Here is a 12,212-nt window from a genome sequence, read left to right on the forward strand (position 1 = left end):
TTTTTACATCTTAGCCGATTAAGCCTTTGTCAGCAAAGATGTGCACAAATAGTACCCTATGATAACTACTTTGTATAATTGTCTTAAATTCCTTGTGTAATCTACTCTTATCATATACAGTTGCCCATGCTCACAGCCTCCCCCCTATAGATTTTCGTGCTCTTTTTTGAGCTGGTTCCAGCAGCTCTTCATTTCCTATAAATAGGAAAGGAGTTTAAGAGAGTTGTGTGTGGTGGGGAAAAATACTAAGTGGGTAATTCTTGAGTGGAGTGTAACTTGAGAATAAAAGAAAGGAGAGAGAGAGAGAGAGAGAGAGAGAGAGAAAGAGAGAGAAAGAGAGAGAGCGCTTGTAATAAGTTTGGTATTCTACTCACAGTGAAAACCCCCCTCCCGTGGACGTAGGCTAGTTAGCCGAACAACGTAAATCTGTTGCTTCGTCTTTTACTGTGTGTTGCCATAACTTGTAGGTTCCCTCGACATTTCAGTTTTAGAACTGATGAGAGGAAGAGTGTATATTTCACTTTGATGAAATATATCACTTTCGATTCTTATTTCCTTTGAGAAATAAGAATTTCACTATCTATTCTAGTTTTCTTTGAAAAACAAGAATATAGAGGTTAAGTTGTGCTTTTGTGATAACTAAAGTCAGGGCTATCTCTCAGGTGATAACGCTTCCGCGGCGCGGGGCGTGTCTCTGCGCCCAACATTGCACGTCATATATATTGTTTAAGAAAATATGACACAAATACAAAAATATTCATACTGACAACCAAAATAATTGTATAATATATAGGAATAACATTACAACTAATAAATACAATATACAGGTCCTAATACCACATTATACATATAAAACGCAATGATCTTTATCCTTCCATCCTTGTTACTCACTGAGCACCTTCATAACGGTCAACTGGTTCGAGGCCATCTCCCAACATCCCAAATTTATTGGTAGAAGAAAGAGTCTTCATGCAAGAGATTGACTCAAATTCAGGGACCTCAGATCAACCCTAGACTCTCCAAAATTCAGATTTCTTGAGACCCTGCATGCAACACAATTATCAGAGCCAAGAATATGCGTTTGAGCTCATTCTTCAAAACACCATCAGAACCAACCTAATCGAACACAATTACCATCATGTATCATGCAAAATCTAGAATTAAATCTGACGAAAATCTTAATTCCTCAAGCCTGTCACCATATAACCTGACCGTGATGTAAAATGAGTACTTCAAAGCCAAAAAATAATCTAAGTCAGACACATGAAACCTTGATCAAATGATTTAAGTTTCCTTACATGAGCTCTCTTGTAGGCAGTGATGTGTCTGGAAACTCAATATTTTTTTCCATACACTTTTTAAGTGAGTCACATTAACTTTCACGCCTTTAGGAGTGTTTTTCATCTGCTCTTTGACCAGCCCAACCATGAGCACGCCTTTCAGCTACATATAATACCAAAAAAAAGAGGTAATAAATTTACAGGGATCAAATAATTATGTATTCGCTAGTTTTTATGATACATGGAATTGTGTTTCAGGTTTTTATCTAGAGATTATGCATCAGTCCCAAATTTTATAATAGCAGAAAACATAGAATCATAACAAGACTACAGGGTACAGAAACTAATATAACCCAAGATGGAATATTAGAGTTGAACTTTTCATGGTTAAGTGCTATAAAGAAAGACATCATAACTGTGTTAATACATAGGAAAACATGTAAGCAAGATCTTATGGTTGACTTTAAGAAATTATATGAATAAGGACACTATAGGTGATAGAATCTATATACATAACCCAACTCTATAGTTCTGAAACTAAGTGGAGTTACCAATGTTAAAAGAAAGATCACCCATAAGAGAGTAGACTTATCTCATATCGCATTGGAGCTAATTTTTTACATCTTAGCCGATTAAGCCTTTGTCAGCAAAGATGTGCACAAATAGTACCCTATGATAACTACTTTGTATAATTGTCTTAAATTCCTTGTGTAATCTACTCTTATCATATACAGGGAAAAAAATTGGTGCAAAATGTTGTATCCAGTCCTTTTAGATGGAGGAGTTATCTGCAGACAACTTAAATGCAGTAGGTAATTGTCTTCTCCGAGTTACCCACAATATATCACATTGCTTCAACATGTACAGTCAAGGATCAAACACTGTTGTTGTATCTACATAGACAGAGATATATACCTTAGGAACCATGTCGACATTGTATTCCTTTTTGGAAGCCAGATACTCTGGAGGCTTGCCATTGCCCCGGAATCGCTTCCAGAGCTGCCATGCAAGCAAAACAAACAATTAGATACCTATAAAAAGGGGGAGGAGGAGGAGGAGGAGGAGGAGAAGTTTAGCAACTGGTTTAGCCAAGCACACCAAGGTGAAATTGAGCAATATCGACCCACCTCAATAATAATCATTATTGATCACGTCCATGTTGATGAAGGGGCTCTAGGATGCTATAATCCAAGAATCTCTGTAACCCTGTACATGTACTATATAAGCCCTACTAATTTCATATTTGGATAAATCAAAATCAAACTAAAATAAGATTTTTTTTTCTTCTTCCTTCTTCTTTTACAAAATAGACAACAATTTCCAGGGCTAGAGCTCTGCAAACCATTATTAAAGATACATAGTACCATGCAAAGGGTTAAATTACCTTCATGTCATTGACGGAGAGGAGGCTGCTGAGGATGAATTCCTCGAGCCCAGTGCTGGAAAAACGATGACACCGTACACCTCATCCATTTCTACAAACACTTGGTGCGCACTATCAAAACAGCAACAACAACACAGAGGCAAAATGACGAAAGTTTTTCGGGGATCCGATAAGGGATTTTGGGGCAGAGGTGACCCCGAGTTGGGGTCAAAATTTTTGGGTGAAGCATCTGAATTAGATCAAAAAAAATTTCTTGTTAACGATTCGCCGGCGGAGTGATGGCTTCACCAACAGAGGGCGTCGATGAGGGGCTGTGCCAACAAACACTTGGAAAGGATCCTAGACGGAACATCCACAAATAATAAATAATTAGATAATAAATATTTGATTAGGATACTATTTTAAGATGAAAAATGCTTGGCATCCTAAACCGAACATGATCATTACATTTTATTATAACTTTATACATTTATTATTTATTTTATTTAAATAAATATATCACTAATAATGTATTCTTTTAATCTGCAGGAAATGAAGAATTAATGAACAAGAGCTCGAAAAGAACTCTAAGGATCAAGCCAAGCAGCCTATAGAAGCCTAAGAAATAAGGATCTAATATGAAAAGAAATCAAATTAAGTTCATATCCATGATGATCAGCCGCAAATAAATAGCATTATCTCTCACTCCGGAAGGTGAAATTTAATATATAATATATGAAAATCGCCTATCTCGGCAAGACTGAGCTATCTGGATTTTCAAAATTTTAAAATTCTAATCGGTCCACCAACCGATTGGCCAACCGATTGGTTAACCGATTGATTCGTAACTAAATTGTTTTATGGCTTAGATTTAATCCTTGGAGCCCAAGCCAAAAAACCCAATAACTCTTGTTACTTGTTGTAAGCTATAAATAGAGATAGAGGGTGAGAGGTTTTGAGTGTGGAAAAAAATTATAATAATCTCTATTTAGAGAGGAGGGTTACTCTTAATTGAGAATACCTTTCAAAAATATATGTATTGTTTGAAATTAATAAAAATAATTCTTCTTCATCTTTTAAATTTTCTTTTCTTTTTCTTTGTTGATGGAGATGGAGATGAAGATGAAGATTTGCTTTCAAGGGGTCACCCCCTTACAATGCAAGTTCTTACTTTTCTATGCTTATCTTAGATGGTTTGATAGGTTATGCTTATGATCCTATAATTATTGTCTAATTGTTATTCTTTTCATGAATGATAGTTTTACTTGGATGATAATTTGATAGGTTATGGTTTCCTTAAGTGGTTTGATAATATTATTTAATAAATCTAAAGAAAAATGTAATTAAAAAAAGAGAGTAGTTCATAAATCCTAAATCAAATCAATTAGTGGATTCAATTCTAGATTCCTTTCTTTCTTTTTTATTCCTCCATATTTTACTTATTTGGTTTTTCCTCTTTGTGGTTAGTTTTTCTAGTCTTGATTTTATTTTTTCTAGTTTCCTTTATTTTTCCTCCTTGTTATTTTTTATTTCCTTTTATTTATCCACTCTCTTTCTCCCTTCTTGTTTTAGTTTTCTTTTATTCGTAAATAATCACCCACTCTCTTTATCTCTGTTCTCTTTCACTCCCACTTGTCCACACACTACTCTAGGATCCATATTAGAATTTTCCTACACATCTTCCTCATAGGATTGACATTGTAACTGTATTACAACTTTATTGTGCACTTGTAATCTCGATATTATTGTCCACAACACATCAAGTATTTACCAACCGATTGGTCAATTGGTTGGTGGACTAATTAGAATTTTAAAATTCTAAAATTCCGGATTGCTCTGTTTTGTCGAGATAGGCAATTTTTATACTCCCTCCAATCCAAAATGAATGTCTTTTTAGTTAAAACACACAAATTAAGAAAAGGAGAAAGATTTTAGTTAAAACACACAAATTAAGAAAAGGAGAAAGATTACCCATATACCCTCATCCTAGTCTAAAGCTCCTCGTACAAACAAACGAAATTTAATGTTCCTCCATCAGCTTTTAAGCTTCATCATGCTAGAGTACTACATCAATACTCATGAGTTATAAGTTTGGAGCCTAAAATCTAAATAAATTTGGAGCCTAAAATTTATTTGGAGCCTTTCAGCTTCCTCACGTTTCAGAATTTGAATTTTTAAAATTTTTTAAATCAAACCAAATTTAAGCAATTCTGAAAATTCAAATTTTTTATTTGGAGCCAAAAAACTAAATAAATGGAGCACACCACATTATCCATGCCATATATTGAAACATCCAGGAGAAGTGACGCTTGGGAAGAAGCTACAGTAATAAATTGCTTTTCTGAGTTCTATGCAACAGAGGGATAGAAATGGAATAAGTAGCAAATTAAGCCTTGGATATTGTAAAGCGACAACTAAAATGGATTTTGATAAAAAGGCTAAAAAGACATTCATTTTGGATTGGAGGGAGTATATCATATGTTAGATTCCACCTTCTGGATTGGGAGATAATGATGTTTTTTGTTCATCTTGAATATGAATTTGATTTGATTTCTTTTCATATTGGATCCTTATTTCTTGGGCTTCTATATGATGTTTAGCTTGATACTGGGCTTCAATAAAAGGTTAAAAAATAATAAAATTTGAGTTCTTTTTGAGCTCTTATTCATTAATTCTTCATTTCCTATAGATTAAAAGAAAAGCACATTATTAGTAATATATTTATTTATATAAAATAGACAATGAGCGTATAAAAGTATAATAAAATGTGATGATCAGAACATTCTAGACCAACTTTTTCATCTAAAATTTTAGCATCTTAGATGGAGAAAAACCCATCTAGGATGCTTAGATCTCTACTGGTGAGAACTAAAACCAATCAGATGCATCTTCCAATTAGCTGATAAATCTATAAAGATACCTAAGTGAGAGATAGAGGATATTGTGATTAAGTCTTGAAATGCAACCGAGTTTCCAATCTCAAGGTCAGATCTCGGTAACTTCAAGAAAACCGTTCTTATCCACTTTAAATGCTTTGATCAACTATAGAATCGATCAAATACAACTGTTTTTTGAGAACATAACTATTAATCTCAACATATTCAATCTAGAGAAATAGCTTAGTGATCAATTAGATCAAGCCCTAGAAGTGAACTTTATTCCTAAAATATCTAGCGAATAGTTGGAGGAAAAGGATGAGTCAAATCCTAATTTATTTGACTTGAGTTTTGAGGAGATCTCTGATGAAGAAATCATGCTATTAGAAGAGTTAGATCAGCAGATAGATCATGTATCCACACTGGGACATCAACCTGAATCCTTAGATATAGAACCTTGAGTTCAACTTCGCCTACCTTTAGAGGAACCCATAAGTTTAAGTTTAAATCTTTACCTAAAAGATTAGAGTATACCTACTTAAGGAAGAATAAGATCGTATCAGTCATTGTTGCTTTTAATTTGATAACTGGTCAAAAAGAAGTCCTCTTAAATGTCTTAAGAGAATATAGGGAAGCCATTGGATTAGTCCAATGATTGTTCAATATAGAATCTATTTGATAGATGATGTCAAATCTACTAGGGGTCCTCAACGCAAGTTAAACCCAGTGATGAAAGAAGCTATTAGGAAAGATATTCTCAAATATATTAATGATGGGATTATTTATCCCTTTTTTATAGTTCTTGGGTGAGTTCAGTCTTGGTTGTTCCTAAAAAGTCCGGGATCATAGTGATCCAAAATGAGGTCAATGAGTTAGTTCCTACTTAGATCCAAACTGAATGGCAAGTCTGCATTGATTACAGAGAATTCAACTCAGTCACATGGAAAGATCACTTCACTCTTCCTTTCATAGACCAAATGTTTGTACGTTTAGCAAAACATGAGTTTATTATCTCTTGGATGGATATTCATGTTTCAATTAGATTCCCGCTGCTCTTAAAGATCAAGAGAGAGCCACTTTCACAAGCCCATATGGAATATGCCCTTTGGGTTGTGCAACGCTCCAACCACATTCTAATGGTCTGTGATCATCCGACATGGTTGGGCGCTCTTTAAAATTTTCATGGATGCCTCTTCATTGATGCATTTTTTGAGCATTTGCATCATCTCAAACTTATCCTAGCACTATGTAGGGAGAAAAATATGACTCTAAATTGGAGGAATGTCACCTCATAGTTAAACAAGAAATTATCTTAGGACAAGTAGTTTCTAACAAGGGAATAAAAGTCAACAAATTTAAGGTAGATCTTATTTCTATCCCCCCCACCCTTAAAAATATTAAAAATGTCAGATCAGGTTTTTTACAAACCGTTCATTATATAATTTAGTAAAATTGCTAGGTCTTTGACCAATCTTTTAACCAAAAATATGCCCCTTGAATTCTTTCCTAAACGTCTTGAGGCATTTGATCACCTAAAGAAGGAGTTAACCACAACTTCTATCATTCATTCCCCTGATTAGACCCTACCCTTTGAGTTAATGTGTGATGCATCCAATTCTGTAATTGATGTTGTCTTAAGACAATGGATAGATAAAAAACCTCATGTACCCTAGTATGCAAGTGGGATACTAAACGATACACAATAAAATTACTCTGTCACTAAGAAGGACTTTTTAAGTGTTATTTTTTGCCTTAGAGAAATTCAGATATTGGTCCCTTATCAAGGTTTATGCTGATTATATTGCACTGAAGTATTTTTTGAAAAAAAAGATGCTAAAATACGGCTCATTAGATGGATACTCTTTCTCTAAGAGTTTGATTTATAAATTCTTGATAGAAGAGGAGCAGATAACCCTGTAGTACATTATTTGTCAATCCTCCCTAACGCACCAACACCCAACATTTTGATAAATGATCATTTTCCTGATAAGCAACTCATACAAGTCTGGCCCATGCCATAGTTCACAGATATTGTAAACTATTACAAAAGAGCTCCCTTCCCATTGGTCTAAATAGTATAGATCTCATTTTTCCCCCATGTAAAATATTTTTATTGGGATGATCCCTACATATTCAAGTATTATTCTAATCAAATTTTTAGAGGTGTGCTCCAAATAAAGAAACTAGGAATGTTATTTCTTTTTACAATGAGCAAGCTTGTGGGGACCACTTTGATCCAAGAAAAATTGCGAAGACAATTCTTCAATGTAGGCTGTACAGGCCTAGCCTATTTAAAGATGCCTATAAGTTTTATAAAGCTTGTAACTATTATCAGCTTTTAGGTAGAATCAATAGAAGAAATATAATGTCCTTATAATAAATTCTCACTATGGAGCTTTTAATGTGTGAGGTATAGATTTTATGGATCAATTTTCAAATCCTTTTGAAAATTTGTACATTCTAGCGGCTGTCGAATACATGTCAAAATGGGCTCAAGCGGTGGATTGCAAAACTAATGACGGTAAGGTGGTTGTGAAATTTCTCAAGGAAAACGTCTTTTTCCAGTTTAGAGTAACCCGAGCCATCATTAGTGATAATGATACACATTTTTATAACTGTTCATTTGAGTCTTTAATGAAGAAATATTCAATCACTCACAAATTGTCAACACCTTATCATCCCAACCAGTGTCAAGTGGAGGTCATAAATATCAAATTAAACAAATCACAGAGAAAATCATTAATCAAAATAGAAAAGATTGATTCATGAAGTTATGTGTTTCTTTGTGGGCTTACCAGACAGCTTTTAAAACAAATTTGGACATGTCACCTTAGAGATTTGTTTTCGGAAGGACATGTCATCTACCGGTTGTACTTGAACATCGTGAACATCGTGCCATGTAGGAAATTAAATAGTTAAATTTTAATTTAGACTTGGCCGGTGCAATTAGGAAGCTCTAACTCAATTAGCTGGAATAGATTTGTTATGATGCTTATGAAAATGCTAAAATTGGCAATAAGAAAATAAAGATGTTTCATGATAAATCAATAATATAGAAAACTTTTATTCCAGGACAAAAAATTATTCTTTATAATTCCAAATTGCATCTTTTTATTAAAAAATTGCATTCACAATGGACATGTCCATATATTGTGAAACTGATTTTTCTCTCATAGAGCAATAGAGATAGAGAACACTTAAAATGGTAATATTTTCAAAATTAATGATTAACCTTTAAAACCATTTTTAAGGTTCTCTACAAATGAGAAAGAAATAGTGTGAATTCTTCATGAGCCACACTATACAGGTTGATTTCTATCTATTTGTATATATGTATGTATGTATGTATATAATAAAATGAAAATTTATGTCAAGACCCCCCAAAAAGTAAACCTCTTGTGGCCCAACCCCATAGACTTTCCCCCTATTGTTTAGCCCCAAAAGACCCAACAAAATATGACCTAACATGAAAATCACATATATATACATGTATTTGATGATTTGTGCTCCTCTCCCGAAATTGTCCTCTTCTCATAGAAACACATCCTATCGGGTACGACACCGATCGCAATAAATGTAAGTGATGGGCAAAATGGAGGGAAAAGTCCCGGCTTTCCTCCATTACTGCAAGCTCTCATCATCTATTATCTATTCTATTGTTTTACTCTCTCATTTATGATATTAGGGTTTTGTTATTCAAGTTTCAACAACCCCTCTTGCTCTAAAAATTCTCTCAGTTACTCCTCATAACTGTCCGCCATATTAATTGCCACCAATGATCTCATTTGCATGGTATCCTTAGGCGAGAGAACTATATTCTTAATGCTAAGTTCTACAATAAACTTTTTGAACTAAAATTTGATGGCCCTAAAAGACTGAAAGTTCATCTCTCTTCTCTCTCTCTCTATATGTATATATTATACATATATATACTATATATATTATATATATATAATATATAATACTATAATATATAGAGGTACTCAAATTTGAGTTTTTCAATTGAGAATAAAGATGATTTGAAGTGTATGGTGGAGCATAATTAAAATATTGTTTGTATGGAGATTCATATGCAAGCTATTGTTGATATAGAAGGTTCTACTTTTGAAAAAAATACAAAAAGTTCTAACTAAAATGTAAGTAATCATTAACCTGTTATTAAAATTGGGTTTGTGTGATGTAAGTTTTGTGACTTCAGGATTCATACTACAGACCCATCTTAAATATTAACTTTAATAGCTACATGTTAACTATTCTTTTAACTATTATAGCTATTTGTTAACTTTCACACGAACCTATTAACTATTCCTATTATTTGTTAACTACCACAAGTATCTATTAACTTTCACATGAACCTATTAACTTTTCTTGTCATCTGTTAACTATCACAGTTACCTGTTAACTTGCATGTGAACCTGTTAATTTTCACAATCACATGATAATTTTAGAGTTGATTTTGAAATCTGACTGATTTCTCAATTTGTGCAGTAGTGATAATTTTTTGAATTTAAAGTATAATCATACTGCTCCAAGAAGTACTTCTAATTCAGAGAGGATCCAAAATGATTGTTCGTCTGGTAAGAATGTAATGAGATCAGATGACATTCTCAATAATATTTCTATCATTCCTCAATAGTGGCACACAACATTAACTGAAAAGTGTCAATAATCTAAAAGTATAAATGAATTAAGACTAACTTTACAATACTATTTTTATTTGCTATTAACTATCTCAGTTAACTATTAGTTTTTATTAGAATATGTTAACTTTTGACTTTTCCTGTTAACTTTCTGAGAAAGTTTTTAACTCTGGGTCTTACTTCTTAAGTATATATGGTATCAAAAACAAATGTATCAAATTTATAGCAAAAAGAATCTAATTGGTGATTAGTCTAGATTGATAAGCAGTACTATACTTTTGGTAAAGCAATGTATTTTTGTAAGAATTTTGTAGCTCATTATGGAAGACTTATGTAAGCTTTAAGAATGTAAGACTAATCAATACGTGGATTCAAAGCTATATTAGCTTTAAGAACGTAAGAACATTCAATATAAAATGCATGTTGACTATATATATACTATTTTTGTTTCCTGTTAACTATCTCAATTAGCTTTTAATTTTCACTCGAATCTGTTTACTTTTGGCATTTCCTATTAACTTTCTCAGAAAGATGTTAACTCTGGGTCTTACCTGTTAAGTATATATGGTATCAATAAAAATCATTTCAAATTGATCGCAAAAATAATAGAATGACAACAAGCACAATGAAAAATATGATTGTTACATTGTTTGTCATCCACATGTACTATAAACACACCCAACAGTAGTATCAAAAGATTCCTAATATCTCAATAAATTTTCTTTGTACACAACATGTTATTATCACATTTCAAGAAATCACATCTCTCTTTGGCATTTCATCAAATACTCTATATGCATTCATAAAATTTTAGCCCAACTAATATTATTTTAACCTGCAAGTCCACTCATCCACATCACAAATATTTCAACAAAAAACACATATGTCCCAAAATCTTCATTATCCTCCTCCTCCTTTATTACCCACTAGATATGTCTCCTACCGCCTTCTACCCTCTTGAAGAACACGCTCCATCACCAAATCCATCTATACCCCCTCCCAATGTTCCTTTACCTCCTAACACCATGGATCTCACTGGCTCAATGAGCTCGACCTCTCCTTCCTTCTCTCCTGCTCCTTCTCCATTTCCTCTCCATCCATCTTTCCAACAACCTCTCCTCCTTCTCTAGGCCTTCTCAACGCTCGCCTAAGATGACGAGGCTGGAAGGTACACACGGTAGTGGTGGAGGAGGAGGCAGGAGAAGCAGACATCGGGGTCTATGGCAAGAGGAGTAAGAGGGAGAGGGAGAGGAGGAAGCTATGTTTAGGGGAGAGTATGAGAGGATAAGAGAAGGAAGGAGCAATTATGATCTCTATGAGAAAAAGAAAAAGATAGAGAGAAGAAGAAGAAGAAAAGTATGGGTAGTTTTGAAATTTTTGGGTTACTTTTTGGGAGAGTGTGAACAAATGATGAATCACAAAAGCCCTTGGTATTTGGGGCTTACATATAAGTGAATTTATACGGGAGTGGGGGGCACATGAAGTTCTTTATTTTGGGGCCCTGACACAATTTTTCCAAAATAAAAAATTTACAATTTCTCACACACACACATACATAGACACATAATTTTAGCTACATCCTCCTCATATCCGTCAAAATTGAACGTGATTGTAGAATTTATCATTTTATCATTATTCAATGTTGAGTAAATGTGAGTGCTTCATTTTCAATCTGTTTTATTTCTCACATCGTATAGTTTACATTGAGAAAAAAGCAAAATTTTGGTGGAGAGGTGGGGACTAGTCATCTTTTCTCTTTATCTTTTCTTTTCTTATATTATTTTATCCTTTCTTTTATTCTTCTTTTTTCCCATAAAAAAAGGACACTTGCAAATTGGATGAAGTTAATTAATATTGGTTTGCTTGATGAATCTTTAAACTTTATAATTCTTAGTTGGAACTTAGAATTTTATTTGAAATAATAAAAAATTTCATGTTTAACTTAGAGTGGATGTAAATTTCTCAAGTCATTTTGATCTAAATATTTCCACGTAAGTATATGTATACACACACATACATACATATATGTGTGTGTGTATATATATATATATAT

General features: G+C 33.3%; 1 protein-coding gene across 3 annotated transcripts; it reads right to left on the bottom strand.

The window, feature by feature from the left end:
- Positions 1-704: 704 nt before the first annotated feature.
- Positions 705-3,072, bottom strand: LOC109828065 (guanosine nucleotide diphosphate dissociation inhibitor At5g09550-like). Of its 3 annotated transcripts, none has more exons than XM_020395101.1 (5): positions 2,665-3,072; positions 2,408-2,486; positions 2,196-2,279; positions 1,299-1,443; positions 705-1,207 (listed from the first exon to the last, which is right to left on the bottom strand). In XM_020395101.1, exons 2-5 carry the CDS (start codon positions 2,420-2,422, stop codon positions 1,179-1,181), a joined length of 273 nt encoding a protein of 90 aa, XP_020250690.1. In that variant the 5' UTR covers positions 2,423-2,486; positions 2,665-3,072; the 3' UTR covers positions 705-1,178. The 3 variants fall into 3 exon arrangements, with proteins under 3 accessions (XP_020250690.1, XP_020250689.1, XP_020250691.1); XM_020395100.1 differs by having other exon boundaries at positions 705-1,230; XM_020395102.1 differs by having other exon boundaries at positions 705-1,043; positions 2,665-3,067.
- Positions 3,073-12,212: the final 9,140 nt, after the last annotated feature.

The sequence above is a fragment of the Asparagus officinalis genome, unplaced genomic scaffold (assembly GCF_001876935.1).
Source record: "Asparagus officinalis unplaced genomic scaffold, Aspof.V1 AsparagusV1_Un683, whole genome shotgun sequence".
Lineage (NCBI taxonomy): Eukaryota > Viridiplantae > Streptophyta > Magnoliopsida > Asparagales > Asparagaceae > Asparagus > Asparagus officinalis.

Coding starts and splice junctions, on each gene's coding strand:
- LOC109828065 (XM_020395100.1), bottom strand. Junction 1,444..2,195: donor ATGTCGACATGGTTCCTAAG/GTATATATCTCT, acceptor TATTATATGTAG/CTGAAAGGCGTGCTCATGGT. Junction 1,231..1,298: donor CTGCCTACAAGAGAGCTCAT/GTAAGGAAACTT, acceptor TTGGCTTTGAAG/TACTCATTTTACATCACGGT.